The sequence below is a fragment of the Cherax quadricarinatus genome, chromosome 7 (genome assembly GCF_038502225.1).
Source record: "Cherax quadricarinatus isolate ZL_2023a chromosome 7, ASM3850222v1, whole genome shotgun sequence".
Lineage (NCBI taxonomy): Eukaryota > Metazoa > Arthropoda > Malacostraca > Decapoda > Parastacidae > Cherax > Cherax quadricarinatus.
This window is the reverse complement of record NC_091298.1, coordinates 45,588,533-45,609,752: the sequence shown is the minus strand read 5'-3', so window position 1 is coordinate 45,609,752 and position 21,220 is coordinate 45,588,533. Positions and strand designations below refer to the sequence as shown.

General features: G+C 37.9%; 2 protein-coding genes across 2 annotated transcripts in view; one reads left to right on the top strand and one right to left on the bottom strand.

The window, feature by feature from the left end:
- Positions 1-21,220, bottom strand: part of LOC128687076 (cell adhesion molecule Dscam1) — a 422,243-nt gene that overhangs the window by 207,489 nt on the left and 193,534 nt on the right. The gene's annotated exons all lie outside the window — the stretch shown is intronic.
- Positions 1-21,220, top strand: part of LOC128686992 (cell adhesion molecule Dscam1) — a gene marked incomplete at its 3' end in the record, with an annotated part of 103,609 nt that overhangs the window by 16,436 nt on the left and 65,953 nt on the right. Inside the window, 1 exon segment of the mRNA XM_070082117.1 lies at positions 16,982-17,123. Coding sequence (XP_069938218.1) covers positions 16,982-17,123 — 142 coding nt within the window.

Sequence of the window (21,220 nt, the reverse complement as noted above, 5' to 3'; positions counted from 1 at the left end):
ACACATAAGGGGGATTACCAACAGACCCCTGGCAGTCTTCAAGCTGGCACTGGACAAGCACCTAAAGTCAGTTCCTGATCAGCCGGGCTGTGGCTCGTACGTTGGTTTGCGTGCAGCCAGCAGCAACAGCCTGGTTGATCAGGCGCTGATCCACCAGGAGGCCTGGTCACAGACCGGGCCGCGGGGGCATTGACCCCCGAAACTCTCTCCAGGTAAACTCCAGGTAAACTCCAGGTAGGTAGTTGAGGGAGTGGCCTCTGATACCATAGTGTGTTAATTTAGAATACAGCAGTTCATGGTCGACTGTATCAAAAGCTTTACGTAAATCAATGAAAATTCCCAGTGGGACTTCTTTCTTTTTGAGTGCGGTATATATTAGTTCTAGCATGTGTATGATAGCATCATTTGTGCTTTTATTATTCCTGAATCCATACTGACAAGGGTTTAATATGTTGTGTGAGACGAGGTAGGAATAGATCCGTCTGTGAATTAATTTTTCAAAGATTTTAGAGAGCAGCGGTAAGTTAGATATTGGTCTATAGTTATTCAAGTCAGCTTGGTCACCTCCTTTATGGATTGGAGTGACCCTCGCTATTTTGAGGATTGTTGGGAAGATGGATGTTTCGATGGATTTGTTAAAGAGTGTTGCAATAATTGGTGACAATACTTGAGAAGCTTTTTTGTACATAAAAGCAGGCAAGTTGTTTATGTCTCCTGCCTTGTTTTTAAGGGTGTTGATGATGAGCGAGACTTCTAGTGGGTAGGTTGGAGGTAGGAATAATGTATTTGGGTAGGTACCTATGAGGTAGTCTGATGGATGGGTATTTGAGCTTGGTATTTTGTTCACTAGATTTTTTCCTGTGGTTGAGAAGAAAACATCGAGTCTGTTTGCTGTTTCAGTTGGTGTGAGTAGGGGTTCGTCTGATTTTGTTAATTTGATTGTTTTGTGTTTGGATAACTTTTTAGTTCCAAGAATTTCAGATAGAGTTTTCCAGGTCTTTTTTCATATAGCATTTGAATTTTGTGAAACATCGAAAGAGAGACTTTATAAGCAGAAAGGTTCTCCAGGTCTCCTTCAACCAGAAATAGTATATGAGGTATTAATAAAGTTGATTTCTTTCATATATAAAATTCCCATTGAACATTGTTGATTTTCATCATGTTCAGTGAGTAATGTGACAAGTGAAGATTTCCGACTTGGATATATGAAAAGAATGAAGAACTCGAGAGGAACAATGTAGCAGCATATAGGAACAAGAAAAATGCAATTGCTATGACAAGCAGGAAAATGTTGGGATAGATCATAGGAACCTAGAAAACTATGGAAATAGTAAATAAGTAAGGTGGGTGAAGGCTAGAATAGATGGGAAGAGGGGTGTGAAAAATAGGTGTTGGCATTGGTCATGGTGGGTGAAGGTTAAAGTGTCTGACAGTGAGGCTCAAGGCTCAAGGCAGGTTAGGCTCCAGGCTGCCGCCATAAAGCAGAAATTGCCGTAAAGTGGAACACCCTTTTTTCCACTTATGAATGCATATAAATACTAGATAACAAGTGTACACTAACATATATTAAGTTAGCAATAGAACTAGACATTAGAAACAATAAAAAAGTAAAATACACATATACGTAGTCCACTCATTACTTACCTTAAAATATTTGTAGTCTTAATCTAGGGTGAGATGAGTAGTATTTATTGTAAGAAATGAAGTGTGGTATGTATGGTAGCCAGCTGGGTTACCATACCAGGCCACCCCACCCACACACAATATTCTATATTCTGTTTGGGATATTGGCAGTTTGGAGGGATATGTTGTGTATCTTTATACGTATATGCTTCTAAACTGTTGTATTCTGAACACCTCTGCAAAAACAGTGATTATGTGTGTGGTGAAAGTGTTGAATGATGATGAAAGCATTTTCTTTTTGGGGATTTTCTTTCTTTTTTGGGTCACCCTGCTTCGGTGGGAGACGGCCAACTTGTTGAAAAAAAAAAAAAAAAATTTAACCCTTTCGGGGTTTTGGCTGTACTAGTATGGCTTACATGCCAGTGTTTTTAACATACTAGTATGCATAAATTCTAGTGCCTTCAAATTTATTTATTTATTTATTAATTTGAACATGATACAGAGAAGTACATGGAATACAATTTTAAAGTGCAGCATGCCAAAGCCCCTTGTATGCAGACCATTATGGGCAGGCTTAAAATTAACTTAAGATTAACTAAGCAATGATATATTCAGTAGTACAAAAATTATTGTAAAACAGATAACAATTTAGTACAAATGAGTATTACAAAGACGGGTCATATGGTCATTTACTGTGTTGCTGTGTAATCAGTAGAATGGAGTATTCTGTTAGGTAATGAGGGTAGGCCTAGATGTTACAGAATGGGTGTGTGTGGTCGGTGTGCGCAGTAGAAAAAAAATCTGGGACCCAGTGGCACATTGTGGGAACACCATTTTAGTAGACCTTGTTCACCATGCCTCGCAGTAAGAAGCTCCTCATTCCTCAGCGAACTGGGACACTTTTGTTCCCCAGTGACAGTTCTAATACAGATGGAAGGGCCGGTGAAGACGAGTTTCAAGATTTTGGTGAGGTTGTGACCGAAACTAATGACCATAATACCGGTAATAGTGAGGAAAACATAGACGACCCTCAGCCTTCCACCTTTAGCCACCAGGCCCGGTGGCCTGGTGGCTAAAGCTCCCGCTTCACACACGGAGGGCCCGGGTTCGATTCCCGGCGGGTGGAAACATTTCGACACGTTTCCTTACACCTGTTGTCCTGTTCACTTAGAAGCAAATAGGTACCTGGGTGTTAGTCGACTGGTGTGGGTCACATCCTGGGGGACAAGATTAAGGACCCCAATGGAAATAAGTTAGACAGTCCTCGATGACGCACTGACTTTCTTGGGTTATCCTGGGTGGCTAATCCTCCAGGGTTAAAAATCCGAAAGAAATTTAATCTCTTATCTCTCTGATGCTGGGCCGTCTTGTTCACGTTCATTTGTACCAGAATCAAAGAGGAAACTCCTATTTTCCCAAATCCCGGACTCAGATGTGAGCATTGGTGATGATAGTGGTAGTAAATATGAACTACAAGCTCTTGAAACCAGTTACTGTAGTGATAGTGAAGTGGAATATTCTCCAGTGAAGCGTCAGTATATACGAAAATATATGCGCTCTGGTAGTGTGCCATATGCTATTCCAAGGGGAAGGAGTACATCTTAGAGTACATCCCGTGGCTGTACAACAGGAACAGACAATGAAAATGGCTTTGATAGTGTTGCAATTGGGATGGAAAATGTGCATGGTGGTGGTAGGGGTGGTGACGGCCATGAGGCACCAGCAGTGGGCCATGTTGCCACCCATGCCGCTGCCTCAGCTGGTCTATAACAAAGGCCACCATCCCCCACCCACCCACCACACCAGCCTCCACAACCACAACCACCTGTCAATGTCCAGTACCCACCAGCAGACTGCACCTGGGATTGGCAGGAAGCTGTCAATTTTGTTCCAAATCCCCACCAGTTTGATGAAAGTCAAAGTGGAATACGGCCATGTTGTACACTGGGGAACAATGCCACTGAACTGATATGTTTCGAGTTATTCTTTGACGAATCCCTGATGGAAATTATTGTCAGGGAAAGCAACAGATACTACGAGTACACCATGGCAAACACGTTACTTTCACCAAAATAACATCTACACCAGTGGAAGGAGACAACTGTGGCTGAAATGTATCTTTTCTTTGCCACAATAATGCTTATGCCACATGTGTATAAGCACAGAAATCATACTGGTCAACAGACTGCCGATTGCAACCCCAGGTTTCAGTGATATAATGGGAGTGAATCGATTTGTGTTACTGTTGCGTATGCTTCACTTCTCAGACAAAACCAGGCCTGACAGAAACGACAGGTTATATAAAATTAGGAATGTGTTTGTGTATCTGAAAGAGAAATTCAGTATGTATTTTTATCCCTTCAGGAAGCTTGTAATTGACGAGTCTTTGATTCTGTTCAAAGGAAGACTCTCTTTCAAGCAGTACATACCAAGCAAGAGGAAACACTTTGGTATAAAGTTGTTTGTGCTTTGTGATTGTTACAGTGTTCTGGTATTGGATATTATTGTGTACACTGTAAGTTATACATTGCAAAATACCAGGAAGTTATTGGGCATCTCTGGTGATGTGGTTAGAACAATGATGGAACCATATTGTGGTAAGGGGCATATATTATATACTGATAACTGGTGCACAAGCCCCTCACTTTTTGCGAGTGAACATGACAGATGTGTGTGGCACAGTGCGTGCAAATCATAAGCATATGCCCAGGTTTGACGCTGGCACTCGTAGAGGTGAGGTGCAGGCGTTTGCTGCCAATGACATCATGGCATTTCGGTGACACGACAAACGAGATGTCACACTGTTGTCATCAGTTCACCCTAATGAAATGGCAGACACTGGCAGGCAGCATAGAGAAAGCAATGAACCCATTCTAAAACCTACAGCTGCGATTGATTACACCCTCAATATGCACTCAGTGGACAAATTTGACATGCAGATTGGATTTGCCGATTGTGTTCGCAAGAGTTATAAGGGGTACATAAAACTTTTTCCATCTTGTGGACATTTCCATGCTCAGTGCTTATAATATGTATAAGATGAGGACCAGAAGCAAACCATCATATGGCGAATTCTGTTTGTCTGTCATCAGACAAATAGTATTCAAGCACCAAGGAACAACACCTGCAATAGACCACCCACTAAATTATCAACAACTACCGTCTCATCTGAAGCATGGTGATCACTTCCTAGTAAAACTGCCTGCTAATGCTTTCAAGAAAAAGGCTCAGAAGAGGTGTTACGTCTGTGCACATACAAAAAAATGCCCACAACAACGCAGAGACACTCATTTTATGTGTGAGGAGTGTAAAACACCACTGTGCATGACACCATGTTTCAAAGAGTTCCACAGGCTGCAGAACTTCTAGAAACATTCCCTGTGACTGTATATGTGTATATAAAATATAGAAAAATAGTAATAAACAACTTTTATATCGTTTGTGTGTGAAAACAATTATAAACAATATAAGGACAACAGTGTTTGTGGAGTTATTGTGTAGTAAATAAAGAGAAAAAACTTATAAAATAGTGCTAATATTGGTCTCACAGGCCATAAAAGTTACTTGAAAAAAAAATTAAAAAATATTAGGAAATAGTACCTAAAAAACAAAAATAATGCCGGGTGATGCCAGTCGGTGATGATACCATACATGGGGCATTTTCTGTCAACTTCACGCCTCCATATCTCGGTAAGTATTGATGGCAAACATTTTTTGTTTAGCCTATAATGTTTAGAAAAAAAAAACTATCTTTTCATAAGAAAAAATAATTTTTGTTTGTTTTTGAAATTTGGGCGACACTGAGAACAAGTCTCTGAGAGGACCTGCCGACCCTCAAAGTGTCCCAAAGTGATAAAATGCATATACAGTTCACTCATTACTCACCTTAAAATATTTGTTGTCTTAATGTAGGGTTAGAGGTGAGTAAACAAGATAAAACAAATAAATGAGAGAGAGAGAATGAGTACATGAGAGAGGACACTCGCCGAGTTATGTAAACAAACCAGGCATATGCGAGTTTTGTAAACAAACCAGGTGAACACGTCTGGTTTGTGTACAAGTTACATTGTGTGCAAGTTGTATCTACGTTGATACGGTAGAATAAATAAAGAGGAACACTCCCATTCTCATGTAACACCATTTTTAGAAGAAATGATGCTCTGAGTGAAGGCATAGGAAAGGAATAATTTTCTATGGTTACCCCCAGTAACACACTTTCTCTTATGTTGGACTAGAGAAAATGTACTTGTACAAGTTGTTTGGCTACCACATCTCATATTTATTTATTTTTATTTATTTATTTATTTATTATAAATTTGTGCACACATACAGAGGTACAAAAAAAAAAAAATACAGATAAGAGCAGTATGCCAAAGCCACTTATACTATGCATAGCATTACGGGCTGGCTTAAAATTAACTTAAGATTAACTAAGCAATGATGAAGTCAGTGATAAAACATTAATGTAAACAGATTACTATAAAGCACAAGTGAGTATTACAAAGACAGGTCATATGAAGGATTCTGTTAGGTAGTGTATTTAAAAAATAATAAAGTTAGATTCGGTTTTAGGTTTAACATTTATGTGATATAATTGTGAGAAACATTTAAGATATACAATTTATAAGGTTCAGTTATTCAGTATTTATTTGGTTTTGGGTGAGTAAGTGATCTTTGAGTAGAGACTTGAATTTATAAACAGGTAGTGTTTCTTTTATATTTACAGGTAATGAATTCCAGATTTTAGGGCCTTTTATGTGCATTGAGTTTTTGCATAGTGTGAGATGAACACGAGGAACATCAAAGAGTGATCTGTGCCTTGTGTTATGGTCATGTGTTCTGTTGAGGTTGGCAAGATGTTTGAGGGGAGGGTTAATATCAGAGTTAAGTGTTCTATGTATGTAATAGGTGCAGTAATAAGTATGGATGTTTTGTATGGTGAGTAGGTTTAGTGTATTGAATATTGGTGGAGTGTGCTGCCTGTAGTGAGAATTTGTTATCATTCTAACTGCAGCCTTTTGTTGGGTAATTAGTGGTCTGAGATGGTTAATTGTTGTTGAGCCCCATGCACAAATTCCATAGGTGAGATAGGGGTAAATAAGAGAGTGATATAGGGCCAGGAGGGCTGACTGTGGAACATAGTACCGTATCTTCGATAGTATGCCCACAGTCTTGGAAATTTTCTTAGAAATTTGTTGTATATGTGTATGAAATTTGAGTCTATTATCAAGGTGGATTCCTAAGAATTTTCCCTCTGTTAGCTTTGTGATAGGTGATCCGTTTATCATTATGTTAAGAGGGACATCTGTAGCTCTGTTACCAAACTGAATGAAGTAGGTTTTGTCAATGTTTAGTGTAAGTTTGTTAGTCCTCATCCAGGTAGATATTTTCTGTAATTCGGTATTTACAGTATTGGCTAGTGTGACTGGGCTCGGGTGAGAGAAGACGTATGTAGTGTCATCTGCAAATAGTGTGGGTTTGAGTAATTGCGAAGCATTTGGAAGGTCATTTATGTATAGGAGAAAGAGAAGAGGGCCAAGGACACTTCCCTGTGGGACACCAACTGTAATTGGTTGCGCAGAAGAGTTTGCCCCATTTGCGTACACATATTGGCTTCTGTTGCTGAGGTATGACTTGAGGTAGTTGAGGGAGTGCCCTCTTATACCATAGTGTGACAATTTTACGTGGAGCAAGTCATGGTCAACTGTATCAAAAGCTTTACGTAAGTCAATGAAGATCCCCAGTGGGACTTCTTTTTTCTCTATTGCAGTGTATATATGTTCTAGCATGTGTATAATAGCATCATTAGTATTTTTATTAGGCCTGAATCCAAATTGGCAGGGGTTGAGTATGTTTTGGGAGATAAGGTAGGAGTAGATTCGTTTATGAATTAATTTTTCGAAGATTTTTGAGAGAGGGTGTAAGTTGGATATTGGCCTATAGTTATTCAACTCTGTTTGGTCTCCTCCTTTGTGGATCGGGGTGACCCTTGCTATTTTGAGTACTGTAGGGAAGGTGGAGGATTCAATGGATTTGTTAAAGAGTGTTGCAATGATTGGAGATAGCACTTGTGACACTTTTTTGTATATAAAGGGTGGTAAGGTACTTAAATCTCCTGCCTTGTTTTTTAGTGCATTGATAATAAGGGAGACTTCGTATGGGTTAGTCGGAGCTAGGAACAGTGTGTTCGGGTAGTTGCCGGTGAGGTAGTCATTTGGTGGGGTATCTGAGCTTGGGATTTTATTGGCAAGGTTTTGTCCTATAGTGGAGAAGACATCATTGAGTCTGTTTGCTGTTTCTGTTGGTGGGAGTTGGGGTTCATCTGATTTTGCTAATTTTATTTCGCTATTTTGTGATATCTTTTTTGTTCCCAGAATTTCTGATAGGGTTTTCCAGGTCTTTTTTATATCACCTCGTAAGTTGGATAATCTGTTCTCATAATACAATTTTTTTGCCCTTCTTATCAGGCTGGTTAGGATTGACGAGTAACGTTTTGTTTGGTCTCTGGTTATGTGACCCATTCTGTACTGTTTTTCATATTGGTGTTTTGTATTTATGGATTTGAGAATGCTGGGTGTTAGCCAGGGACTGTTCAGTCTCTTTGCTGTCATCTGTTTAGTTTTTTTAGGGCAGTGCTTGTTATAGAGGTATTGGGTCTTTTTTAGAAAATTATTAATACATTCGTCAATATCTGTATAGATTTCTAGCTCAGTGTGCCAATCAATGTTTGCTAATGCTGTTGTGAAGTTATTAATGGCTGCCTCATTGTGAAGTCTGAAGGTGACTTTAGTAGTGTCTTGGGGTAGTTTACCAAGAGTTGTTATGAGGAAAGTAGGGTAGTGGTCTGTGGTATTATCTGTAATTATGCCTGATTTTAAAGGGGATATGGTGTTGGTCCAGATGTGGTCAAGTAGGGAAACACTAGTCTCTGTAACTCTTGTAGGTTTTGTTACTGTTGGTAGTAACATACAGTTACTCATTGTGTTTGTGAATTCAGTAACGTGTGGGTCCTGGTCTTGCAGGAGATTTATATTGAAGTCACCTGAGAGTAGTAAGTGATCTTTGTTCATGCGTGCATCAGTTATCATACTTCCTAGATTTTGACTAAATTGGCTAATGTTTGACTGTGGAACTCTGTAGATGTTTATCAATGTGAGAGGTTTTTGTAGGTATTTGGATTTGAATTTAGCTATTATATATTCCCCATGTTCATCCCTTGTGCAAGTATTAGTGATACATTCTAGTTGGTCTGAGTAGTATATGGCTGTGCCACCCCCTTGTTGGTCTGGCCTACAGTTGTGTATGGCTGTGTAACCAGGAATGGCATAGACATCTGTACTATCAGGCTTTAGCCAGGTTTCAGTTAGTGTAATGATGGACATATTGGCATGTAAGGAATTTAGTAATGCTATGAGGTCATCGTAATGCTTGCTTAAAGATCTGATATTGTAGTTAAAGATAGTTATGTTGTTGTTGGCACTGAGAAGTGCCTTTGATTGTTCTGCAGTGTAGTAATTACAGTAACTGTTTGATTCATTTAAGTCATTAAATAAGAGGTTGGTATCAGGATCAATGCTTGTAATCATAAGATTTGTAGTGAATCTATAGTTAGAATTTAGTATAAAACAAAGTAAATAGTCTTAAGCTAAAAAAATAGCACCTGAATTATTTAACAAATGTAAAATAATGAGCTAAGGGACTAATACAAATAAAGTGATGATCATATAATAGTGCTTGGGAATATGATAGTAGGTAGTACTATAAAGGTAATTTTTTAAAGTTAGAATTATAGTTTAAAATTATAATAAAAAGGGACTAATATAGGTTGTGGTGAACAATAAAGTGGTAATCAAATAAATGAGCTTTGGAATATAATGGCAAAATTGTGAGCTTATTCTACTTTAGCACCTGAGAATAGCACCTTGATTATTTTAACAGTTGTGGATATATAAACTAGGATAGTTATATAAAGCTAAAATAAAGGAGAAAATATATAAGATGGTAAGCAAAGTTAAATGGACAGATGGTAGGAATTATAATATAAACTTATAATATAAAAATACAATTTGAAATGGTACTTGCAATTGCACTAGAGTCTGGTATAGGTTGTTGACAAGATCAAGATTATAACTATAGATTTAAATTGACAAAATAAAATTCACAATTAAAGTACCAAAAGAATAATAGTAAAAAATCACAATGGTAATGTCTTGGTTATAATATGATAGTAAGATGGTAGACAGGTACCCAGGTACACAGGTACAAAGGATAATACAAAGGTTGGGGTTGAATATAAAAACTTGAAAATTTGGCAACAAAATGTTATGGGAAGTATAAAATAATGTTTAATGTACAAAAGTAAAATTGACTGGTAGTAAATATGGTGTTTAATAAAATTTTAGTAAGTAATAATGATTACAAAAAAGTGAAAAAGTAATGTTTATTTCATTCAATATTGCACTGGTAGTTATACTTGAGGTTATATGGCAGTACAAGGTAATTAAGAGTAATCTAGGATAGTAAATGTGGTATTAAAACAGGTAAAGGTAATTAGACAAGTAATGGTTATTAAATGTCAAAAATGTTGAGAGTAAATAGAAATTTTAGTAAAAATGATATTTATTAATTTTAGTAAGTAATATCAATAGATAGTATTTAAAAAAATAAGAGGTAGTAATATGGACAGAGAAAGTATTATTCAGCTAGTGTTCAAGCGAACAATAGTAAATAAGAAAATCACATAAGGTGATTTATGCTTACTAGTAAAATTACAAAATGAGGTAGTTGAATATTTAATTACTAAGAGATTGTACAATGAAATTTGAACAATAATGGAGCAAAACATACACTACACTACGTAGGCTTTTAAGTTGGACATTGTTTAGTTATTCTCTGTAAGATTAGTATCCCTGAGAAATCGTGATAGATCATTCTCGTTCGTGATTGTGTACAGTTGACCTACATTTGTTTTCCTAACTAGAATTTTCCCATCCCGTGTGAAGCATTGGTGTATTGTGTCATTATTCTCTTGCTTAAGTTTTCTGACTCTATACAGGAGGTTCTGGCGTTTTTTTGGTAAGACACTCGTTTATGTATACCTCTTTCTTTACTTTAATAGATGCAATAATTAAGTCTTTTTTCCTATCATGTGAGTGGAATCTAAGCATAACACTTTTTCTACCGTGGGATCCTAGTAACATGGCTTCTTTTATTTCAGACTCTGGTACAATAACACTAGTTTGGTCCTTTATGATCTGTAGAGTAATTTCTTTACTGTTTGTTTGGTTCATATCACTGGGAAAAAGTGGACTGTTAACTATTACTGCGTCCGATAGTTTATCTTGCTCAGTTTTATCTTCTTGGAGAGCAAAGTAGTCACTGAACTGGTTATCTAAGTTGTTCTTCCATTGTTTTACTGCTTCTTCAACCTTTGTATTAAGAGATATTATTTGTTGGGTATGGCTATCTATGACTGTTTGGATGGTCTTGTCACAGTTAGTCATTCCAGGTGTTGATAACTTTTGTTCAAGACTGAGGATTTTGTTTTCGAGTTGTGTCATCCTGGTGTCTTGTTTTGTTAGCGTCTCTCGAAGATTCATATTTTCAATAACTAAGGTGGAGATGCATGTCTTTAGGGTATCTGGATCGTTGGTCATACCTGAGAGACTACTTGGTAGGTTGAATCCGGGGAAGAGAGGGGAGGATGGGCTGGTGGCAGCCATGTTTGTTCTTATTGTTGTGGTGTCGCCTTGAGTTGTGGTGAGTGGGGTGGTTGCTGGGCCGGCGTCCTCCTGACTACACTTGTTGAATAGTTGATTTTTCGGTGTTTTCTTGCTGGCCTTGGTGCTGTTTCCTCTTAGATTGCGCCTCATAATACTACAGTAATTGTTGCTGTTAAGAAGAAGTTGTAGTATACAAAGCTTAGGGTTACGTTGTTCGGCTGGCAGCGGGGTGTTGCTTTCGGTTTGTGTGCAGTCTTCCTTTGATCTCTCTTATGTTCGATTTGTAGGTTTCACTGTTGGTAATCTTTGGTCATTCTGGGTGCTACGTTGGGTAGTGCAGTTTTGCTTGTAACTAGGTCATCATAGGAGCATTGGTAGCTCTGGTAGTTGGAGAAAAGTACGGAGCTTGGAAGTCGCTGCTGCCGCTGCCGTGCCGTACGGGGTGTGTTTATCATCTTCATATGTTATGTATTGTGTTTATTATATAATTTTGAAAAAAATATCATAGATGGATTAATGAAAATGTTTATATTAACGTAATATATGACATTTAATGAGACTCAGTGATTATTATTGAGTATTATTATCATCATTGCTAATATGGCAGCTCGAGACGTAAGACACTCTTACTGATTTTAATGTGTACCTGTATGCCAGCATAGTATGTAAGTTTATTTAGGTACAGGTATACATAGGTATAATTATCAGAGTATATATAAAATATGAAATAACTTTTAAAAACACTTGAAATTTTGGAGTTTCCAGACATAATGGAGAGACGTAGTGTTTACGAAGCTCGTGGAGAATGTAAACAGACTGGGTGGGGCGCGGTGACTGTATTAGAAAGTCAGGTGGGGGAGCCGTATAAAGAGTTTTGGTCATAATTTGAAATGTCCGTATTAGCGGAACAGCGTAAAGCGAAGTGCCATAAAGCAGGGCCCTATTGTTCTTGGTTTTACATTCATACTTGTCTAATACCATATCTCATACTACATTCACACATGTCTAATATCATTCTTGGTTCTGTATTTGTACACATCTAATACCATATCTGGTGCTATGTATTCACAATGGAGACAGAAAGGCTTCCAGCAAACTGAGGTGGTAGGGCACACCAGAAAGTGCTGGACACACTGCACACAAATGAGGACAAGGTGATCCTGGGAGAGGGAGCAGATGCACTGTATCACTAACAACAGTCTTCAATAAATCTATCAAAACAGGGCAACTGCCTTAGGTGTGGAAGACAGCAAATGTAGTCCCAATTTTTTAGAAAGGAGATAGACAGGCTGCAATAAATTGCTGACCAGTGTCTAATTTAGACTTATTTGACTGACTTACTGACTGATATACTGACTCCCTGACTTTACTGACTTGACTGATGGATGTTACTGAATTACTTGGCTGACTTTACTTACTTACTTGACTGACTCTTCTGATTTACTTGAATGACTTGTTGACTTATTTGACTGACTGACATACTGACTAGACTGACTGACTTTACTAAATGACTTGACTGACTTATTTGACTTACTGACTGACTTATTGATTTGACTGACTTTATTGACTTACTTGACTGACTGATTGACTTTAAGTTAGACTTTTTTACTGAAGAGGACCCTGACAAATATAGAAGCAGGGCTGTGAAACGGTGTGTAAAGCCGCTGATGCTTTACCGTCAGCTGTATAATGTACTGCAGGGTAAAACAGCCCAGAAATCCATTACAGGTCGACTGCAACAATGTAATTGGCCTAAAATAGGACTCAAAGTTAGGAAAATCACTGATGCATTCATATTGATGAAATGACAAAATTCGTAAAAGCATATTTTAGTCAGTTTTCCATCAAATTTCATACTTTTTGTAATATTACCTTCGGAAAAAGATTACCATTTCGTAAGAATTTTTTTTTTTTTTAAATTCTTGGACCTTGGCAGCAGTTCTCAGATTAAGGGTCTGGACCCTCAAAGGGTTAATCAAATCTGCTGCTTCAGTTGCATTTTATTGGAAATAAGCATATATGCATATTTTAGCTAAAAATTGAGGTTTGTCAGAAAAATCTTTAAACTGCACTGAATTGTCCACATATTCAACAAGATAATGTTTCAGCACATTTTTCTATATTTTTAAATATTTCACATATTTTTAAAGCATTGTATGAAACGTCCATAAAAATATATATTTTTACTGAATAATTCATATGATTTTTAAAAATACATGAATCATTAAAAAATAAAACACAAGACAGGAGATTTAAATACCTTACCACCCGTTATATACAAAAGAAGCTTCACAAGTGCTGTCACCAATCATTGCAACACTTTAACAAATCCATCGAATCCTCTACCTTCCCTACAGTTCTCAAAATAGTGAGGGTCACCCCGATCCATAGAGGAGGAGACCAGACTTGAATAACTATAGGCCAATATCCAACTTACACCCTCTCTCTAAAATCTTTGAAAAATTAATTCATAAGTGAATTTATTCCTTCCTCATCTCCCACAACATGCTCAACCCCTGTCAGTTTGGGTTCAGGCCTAATAAAAATATGAATGATGCTATTATACACATACTAGAACAAATATTCACTGCACTTGAGAAAAAAGAAGTCCCATTGGGGATCTTCATTGATTTACGTAAAGCTTTTGATACAGTTGACCATGACTTGCTGCACATAAAATTGTCACACTGTGATATAAGAGGGCTCTCCTTCAACTACCTAAAGTCATACCTCAGCAATGGAAGCCAATATGTGTACACAAATGGAGCAAACTCTTCCACACAGCCCATTACAGTTGGTGTCCCACACGGAAGTGTCCTTGGCCCTCTTCTCTTTCTCATTTACATAAACAACCTACCAAATGCATTGCAACTACTCAAACCCACACTACTTGCAAATGACACTACATACATCTCTCACCCAAGCCCAGTCATGCTAGCCAATACTATAAATACCGAATTACAGAAAATACCTACCTGGATGATGATTAACAAACTTACTCTCAATATTGACAAAACCTACTTCATTCAGTTAGGTAACAGAGCTACAGATGTCCTCTTAACATAATGATAAACGGATCACCTATCACAAAGCGCACAGAGGGAAAATTCTTAGGAATCCACCTTGATAATAGACTCAAATTTCAAACACATGTACAACAAAATTCCAAGAAAATCTCGAAGACCGTAGGCATACTATCAAAGATACGGTACTATGTTCCACAGTCAGCCCTCCTGGCCCTATATCACTCACTCATTTACCCCTATCTCACGTATGGAATTTGTGCATGGGGCTCAACAACAATAAATAATCTCAGACCATTAATTACCCAACAAAAGGCTACAGTCAGAATGATAACAAATTCCCACTCCAGGCAGCACACTCCACCAATATTCAAAATTCTAAAGTTACTCACCTTACAAAACATCCATACTTATTATTGTGGCTGCTACATACATGGAACACTAAACTTGGATATAAATCCTCCTCTCAAACTTCTCCTTACCAAGGTTGGTAGATAAGACACATAGGCAACAGTTAGGCCTGGAGAAGTTCAGTTCCATAGTCAGGAACTATCTGAAGATCAAGCGACAGTGCGGAGACTTAAATACTGTCGGAAGGAGAGGTGCAGAACTGAACTTCTCCAGGCTGAGGGACTGACAACCTCAAATCTACGACTTCAAGGGTGATGGACGGATTACATCGTCTTCACATCTCTGCTGTTCCTGCCTACTTTCTGTATTCGACTGAAGAAGCCTACTGTGTAGACGAAACGTTTCGGAATAAAGTTGCCTAACTGTTGCCTATGTGTCTTATCTACCAACCTGTCGGTATTGTATACCATTTTGTTATTCACCCTGTCAGACACTGCAACACAATGGCATCTTGGTACAGAAAACACCTTGGACAACTTTTTCAAGTGAGAATTGTTTGATCTGAGAGGGACGTGACCTCTCAGTGGCTGCAGTCTCACTACTACTACTACTCTGCACCTCTCCTTCCGACAGTATTTAAGTCTCCGCACTGTCGCTTGATCTTCAGATAGTTCCTGACTATGGAACTGAACTTCTCCAGGCTGAGGGACTGACAACCTCAAGTCTAAGACTTCAAGAGTGATGGAGTGATTACATCGTCTTCTCATCTCTACTGTTCCTGCCTACTTCTTGTATTCGACTGAAGAAGCCTACTGTAGGCGAAACGTTTTGGAATAAAGTTGCCTAACTGTTGCCTATGTGTCTTATCTACCAACCTGTTGGCATTGTATACCATTTTGTTATTCTCCTTACCAACCTCAACAGAACACATGACCATAACACAAGGCACAGATCACTCTTTAATGTTCCCAGTGTCCATCTCGCACTATGTAAAAACTCAATGCACATAAAAGGCCCAAAAATCTGGAATTCATTATCTGTGAATATAAAAGAAATACTGTCTGTTTGTCAATTCAAGACTCTTCTTAAAAACCACTTACCCACAACTAAATAAATACTGAATAACTGTATCTCATAAATGTATAACCTGTGACCCTATCAAACTGTGTTTTTTAATTACATTACCTAATTGAATACTCCATTCTCTTGAATGCACAGTAACTCATCTAATGACCATATGACCTGTTTCTGCACTACAAATCATTGATTTTATTCGATTTGACTGGATTATATTATAAATTGTTATGCTACAAATTTGTACAGCTATAAAGCTTCTTATTTGAAATACTCATTTGTATTTCATGTTGCAGTTTGTTTACTGTAATTTTTACCACTGAATATATCATTGCTAGGTTAATCTTCAGTTAATTTTAAGCCTGCCCATAATGCTCTGCATACAAGGGACTTTGGCATGTACACCCAATCACTGTATTTCTTTATACAATTATGTATCATGTCCAGATAATAAAAATAAATAAATAGATGAATAAATAAATAAATGTTATATTATGGCATATTTTGATGATTTACAGTGCTTTGAAACATTTTCTGACATACCTCACTTATTAGCTAAAATACGTAAATAATCACAATTTAATCAAAGCTGCTGCTACAGTTGCATGTAAAATTATTTCTGTTTTGATTCATCCTACCTTAATGGGAGGTCACCAACGTGTATAAAACCTTTTATAACACACTGGCCATTTTCCACCGAGAAAAAGGACCCAAAAAAGGAGAAGCACTTTTACTGTCACTTATTCCATCACTTATTCCATCAGTGTAGATGGCCCTCTAAATTGCAACATCACCTCTCCTTCAGAGTGCATGTAGTATACTTCTCACCTCAAGGACTCAAATCCAGCTAACTGGTTTCCCTGAATTCCTTCAAAATGTTACCTTGCTCACACTCCAACAGCCTCTCATGTCATATAGCTGCTTGCTTCCACTCACTCATATGTAATGTGCTTGCACAAGCCTATTGGATGACCATGCCCCTAGCACTCAAAATTTACTTTACCCTCCTTACCTCCACCCCAGATTTTTACGCCCTGCTAGCCATCCTATTTTGCTCTATCCTCTCAACAACCCCTCCTAAGCCTTCTGAATGATATTTTTGGTAACCTCTCAACAACATCTAATCATATGTTCAGTGTTCTTAATGCTAATAACAGTAGCCATGTTCATTTTTTTTATTTACTCTAGGTAGAACTTCACACAGCAAGGACCACCCACACCCTGTCTGGTCTTGTGTGTGGCTCCCGCTACCAGTTATATGTGACGGCTTACAACAAGGTGGGCACTGGTCTGCCTTCAGAGATTCTCACTACCTCCACCAAGGGCTCAGGTAGTAGTCGTATTTCAGTATATTTCTTAGATATGCAGAATTCGAGGGTTTATGGTACAGTCCCCACCCCTTTATTGAAACCCTTAGGGCCAGCAGTGTTTTGAATTTCAGAATGGTGAGGGGGAAAGGTCTAGAGCAGCACCCCGTAATCAAACATTAACACTGCAGCAAAAACATATGAATGCTCACATTAAGTGGGATAAATAAAGAAAACAAATACTGTTACGGTTTATTTACAAATACTATTTACAAATACTGCTACAGTTTATTTACATGATTCTCAAGTGATGAAGCAGCACTATGACAGATGGCATTTTTAAAGACTTCTTCAAGTGTCATCTGTCTCATTAACATAGGTTTCTGTCTAAGCAATCTCTCTTTAAGTGAGTAAATTGCCATAATCTCTTGCTCACTGATAAATGCACATTGTTCAAGGGCAGCAATTAACTGATCACACATTTCTACCATATCGTCCATGGGGACTTTCACCTGTGTTCACAATGTCATCATCATCACTACTAGTATTCTCATGCTTATTTATATTTAACGCCATTTCAGCAATTTCACCATCGCTCAGGGAATGCACAACAGGTGCATCATTGTCAATATTCAGCATTTCTTCGATGTCTGCTTCCTGTAACTTATTTACACTTTCATCCAATAAACTTTTAGTGTAAGTTCTGAGGTTTGATATTATCATCTCATCAGTGACATGAAATCCTTCAAAGTCTTCATCTGTAAATTCATCTACATCAAACATTGCTTTAGGCCAAATTATGTGCCAAGCATTTGTTAATGTTGATTTATCAACATCCTTCCAAGCATTAGCAACTGCAAAAATGGCATCCTTAAGACTGAACAGGAAGTCTTGGATTCCTGCTCCTCTGTTGACTGGAGCAAGCATACAGTTTAAAAAATAGTCTTTATACCTGGTCTTCATGGAGCATAAAATTCCTTGGTCTCGAGGCTGTAACATAGATGTCACATTAGGGGGCAAGTAGATGCCGAAAACATTACTTTTCACAAGAAGTTTGGTAGGGGGATGTGCGGAGCAGTTATTCAGGAACAATAAAATTTTACAGTTTTCTTCTAGTCCAGCTTATCTGCAATGAGCTCGTGCAGCTGGTGTGAAGTGGTTATTGAACCACTTCGTTACCCATGTTTTCTTGTTGGCATAATAATGCACAGGTAAATTGCATACACCTTTCAGACATCTCAGATGTTTGCTTTTTCCAATCACTGCCAACTTCACCTTGTGTGTGCCTGCAGCATTGGCACACCCAAGAATAGTTAACCTGTCCTTAGCATCCTTAAAACCTGTTGGTGCTCTCTCATCAGCCATTGTTAATGCTGTTCTAGGAACATAGCGCCAGTAGAGACCTGTTTCATCAGCATTGTAAATTTGTTCAGGACTAAGGTTTTTGTCAGATATTATCTTGGCAAATTCGTCAATGTAATTTTCAGCTGCTTCATGGTCAGCAGAAGTTTTTCCACCACAGATTTTCAGACATTTTACACCATTGCGCTTCTTAAATTTCTGCAGCCAACTTTCTGAATATTGACACTCGGCTTCAATGTTCAGTTCTTCATGGTATATTCTAGCTTGTTTCATGATGAACAAACCAGTCAGTGGCATATGTTCACTTCTTCATTGTCGAATCCACTCCATTAGCACATGATCAAGATCTTTGTTTTTTTACCCTTTGCAGTGTTTTCCTATTTATCATTTGTTTTTTGTCATCACTGTCACTATAATACTTCAGTAACTTGTCTTTCTGTTTCTTGAAATCACAACCAGCAGTAGTTCCAACCCCATATTCTTCAGTAAGATGCTGCACTGGCACACTACGATTAAATTTCTGCAGTAACTCTAAGAACATAAGAACATAAGAAAGGAGGAACACTTCAATAGGCCTGTTGGCCTATTGTAATGGCTTATTGCAACCCAAGCAATAAGCTTTGATAATTCTATTTACTCATGTGCAAGTCCCATTCAAATCCAACCCCACTCACTTGTGTATTTATCCAACCTAAATTTGAAACTACCCAAGGTAATTTCAAATTTAGGTAGTTTCACCCAACTAGGCAGACTGTTCCACTCATCAACTACCCTATTTCCAAACCAGTACTTTCCTATATCCTTTCTAAATCTAAACTTGTCTAATTTGAATCCATTACTGCAGGTTCTCTCTTGGAAAGAAATCCTCAAGACCTTATTTGTATCCCTTTATTATTACCAATCTTCCACTTATACACTTCGATCAAGTCTCCTCTCATTCTTCGTCTAACAAGTGAATGCAATTTAAGAGTCTTCAATCTTATTTCATACGGAAGACTTCTAATGCTATGTATTAATTTAGTCATTCTATACTGAATGTTTTCTAATGAATTTATGTCCATTCTGTAATATGGAGACCAGAACTGAGCTGCATAATCTAGGTGAAGCCTTACTAATGATGTATAAAGCTGTAATATAACCACTGAACTTCTGTTGCTTACACTTCTTGATATAAATCCCAGATCTGGAGATCACTGAAGAGCTTGGTGCAAGTGATCACAAATCCATCACTTTTAGCATTAACTGGGAATACAAGAATAACGATAATACGGTAAAAATCCCTGATTTTCGTTCTGCCGATTATAATGAACTTAGGGAACACCTGTCAAATCTCGATTGGGGTTATCTAGCTAATGATTCTATTGACGATGATCATACTTATGATTATGAAGGGATCTCCATTTATGAGTTCTTTCTTAATAATGTACACCGTGCTCAGATTATATACATTCCCCAGAGAGAACTCAGGTCTAATAATAACGATCCCAAATGAGTCAACAGGAGGCTAAAGCATCTAATAGGGCAGAAAAGGGGAATTTATAGGTGCATCAGAAAAGGAGAGGTTAACCTTACTGACCAATATGTTCAGCTTAAAAGAGAAGTAAAAAAGGGGGATTAGAAAGGCTAAACGTGACTATGGAATTAGAGTTGCTAATGAATCAAAGACCAATCCGAAGGGGTTCTTTCAAGTGTATAGGATGAAGGTGAAGGAAAAAGTAGGACCTCTGAAAATTGGGAATGGACAGCTGACGGATAACGAACTGGAAATGTGTTCTATATTTAATGACTATTTTTTGTCAGTTTTTACAAAGGAAGACACAAATGAGATTCCAGAAATTAACAATTATTCAGTTCCTGACGAATTCAAATTGACTAATATTAGTGTCACGAGGGACATGGTTATCAAACAGATAGTCAAACTGAAGCAAAGTAAGTCCCCGTGGCCCGACGAGTTATTTTCCAGGGTACTTAAGGAATGCAAGATGGAACTTAGTCAGCCATTAACGAGTGTGTTTAATGCATCCATCCTTACTGGTGTTGTGCCAGAGTTGTGGAAGATGGCCAATGTGGTTCCCATATTCAAATCAGGGGATAAGTCCATTCCTTCAAATTACCGTCCAATAAGCTTGACATCTATAGTGGGCAAGTTACTAGAATCAATTATAGCTGACATTATTAGAAGTCACCTTGAAGAGCATAACTTGATAAATGAATCTCAGCATGGGTTCACGAGAGGCCGTTCCTGCCTGACAAATTTACTGATGTTCTTCAATAGAACATTTGGGGCAGTAGACAGTGATAAAGAATATGATATTGTTTATTTGGATTTTAGTAAAGCCTTCGATAGAGTACCTCACAAGAGACTCTTAAGAAAAGTAGCAGCTCATGGTATAGGAGGTAAAGTTCTAGCTTGGATAGAGGCATGGCTTACCAATAGAAAGCAGAGAGTTTCCATTAATGGGGTCAAATCTGAATGGGGATTAGTCACTAGTGGCATTCCACAAGGATCAGTTTTAGGCCTTCTCTTGTTAATGACCTTGATGAAGGGATTATGAGTGACATGAGCAAATTTGCTGATGATACAAAGATAGGCCATATGATTCATTCTGAGGAGGATAGCAATGAACTCCAGGAAGATTTGGACAGATTAATGTCTTGGTCTGAAAAATGGCAGATGAAGTTCAATGTGGATAAGTGTAAGGTACTAGTCCTTGGTAATGAAAATAACCCTCGAAGCTATAAACTAGGTGAAGTAGAG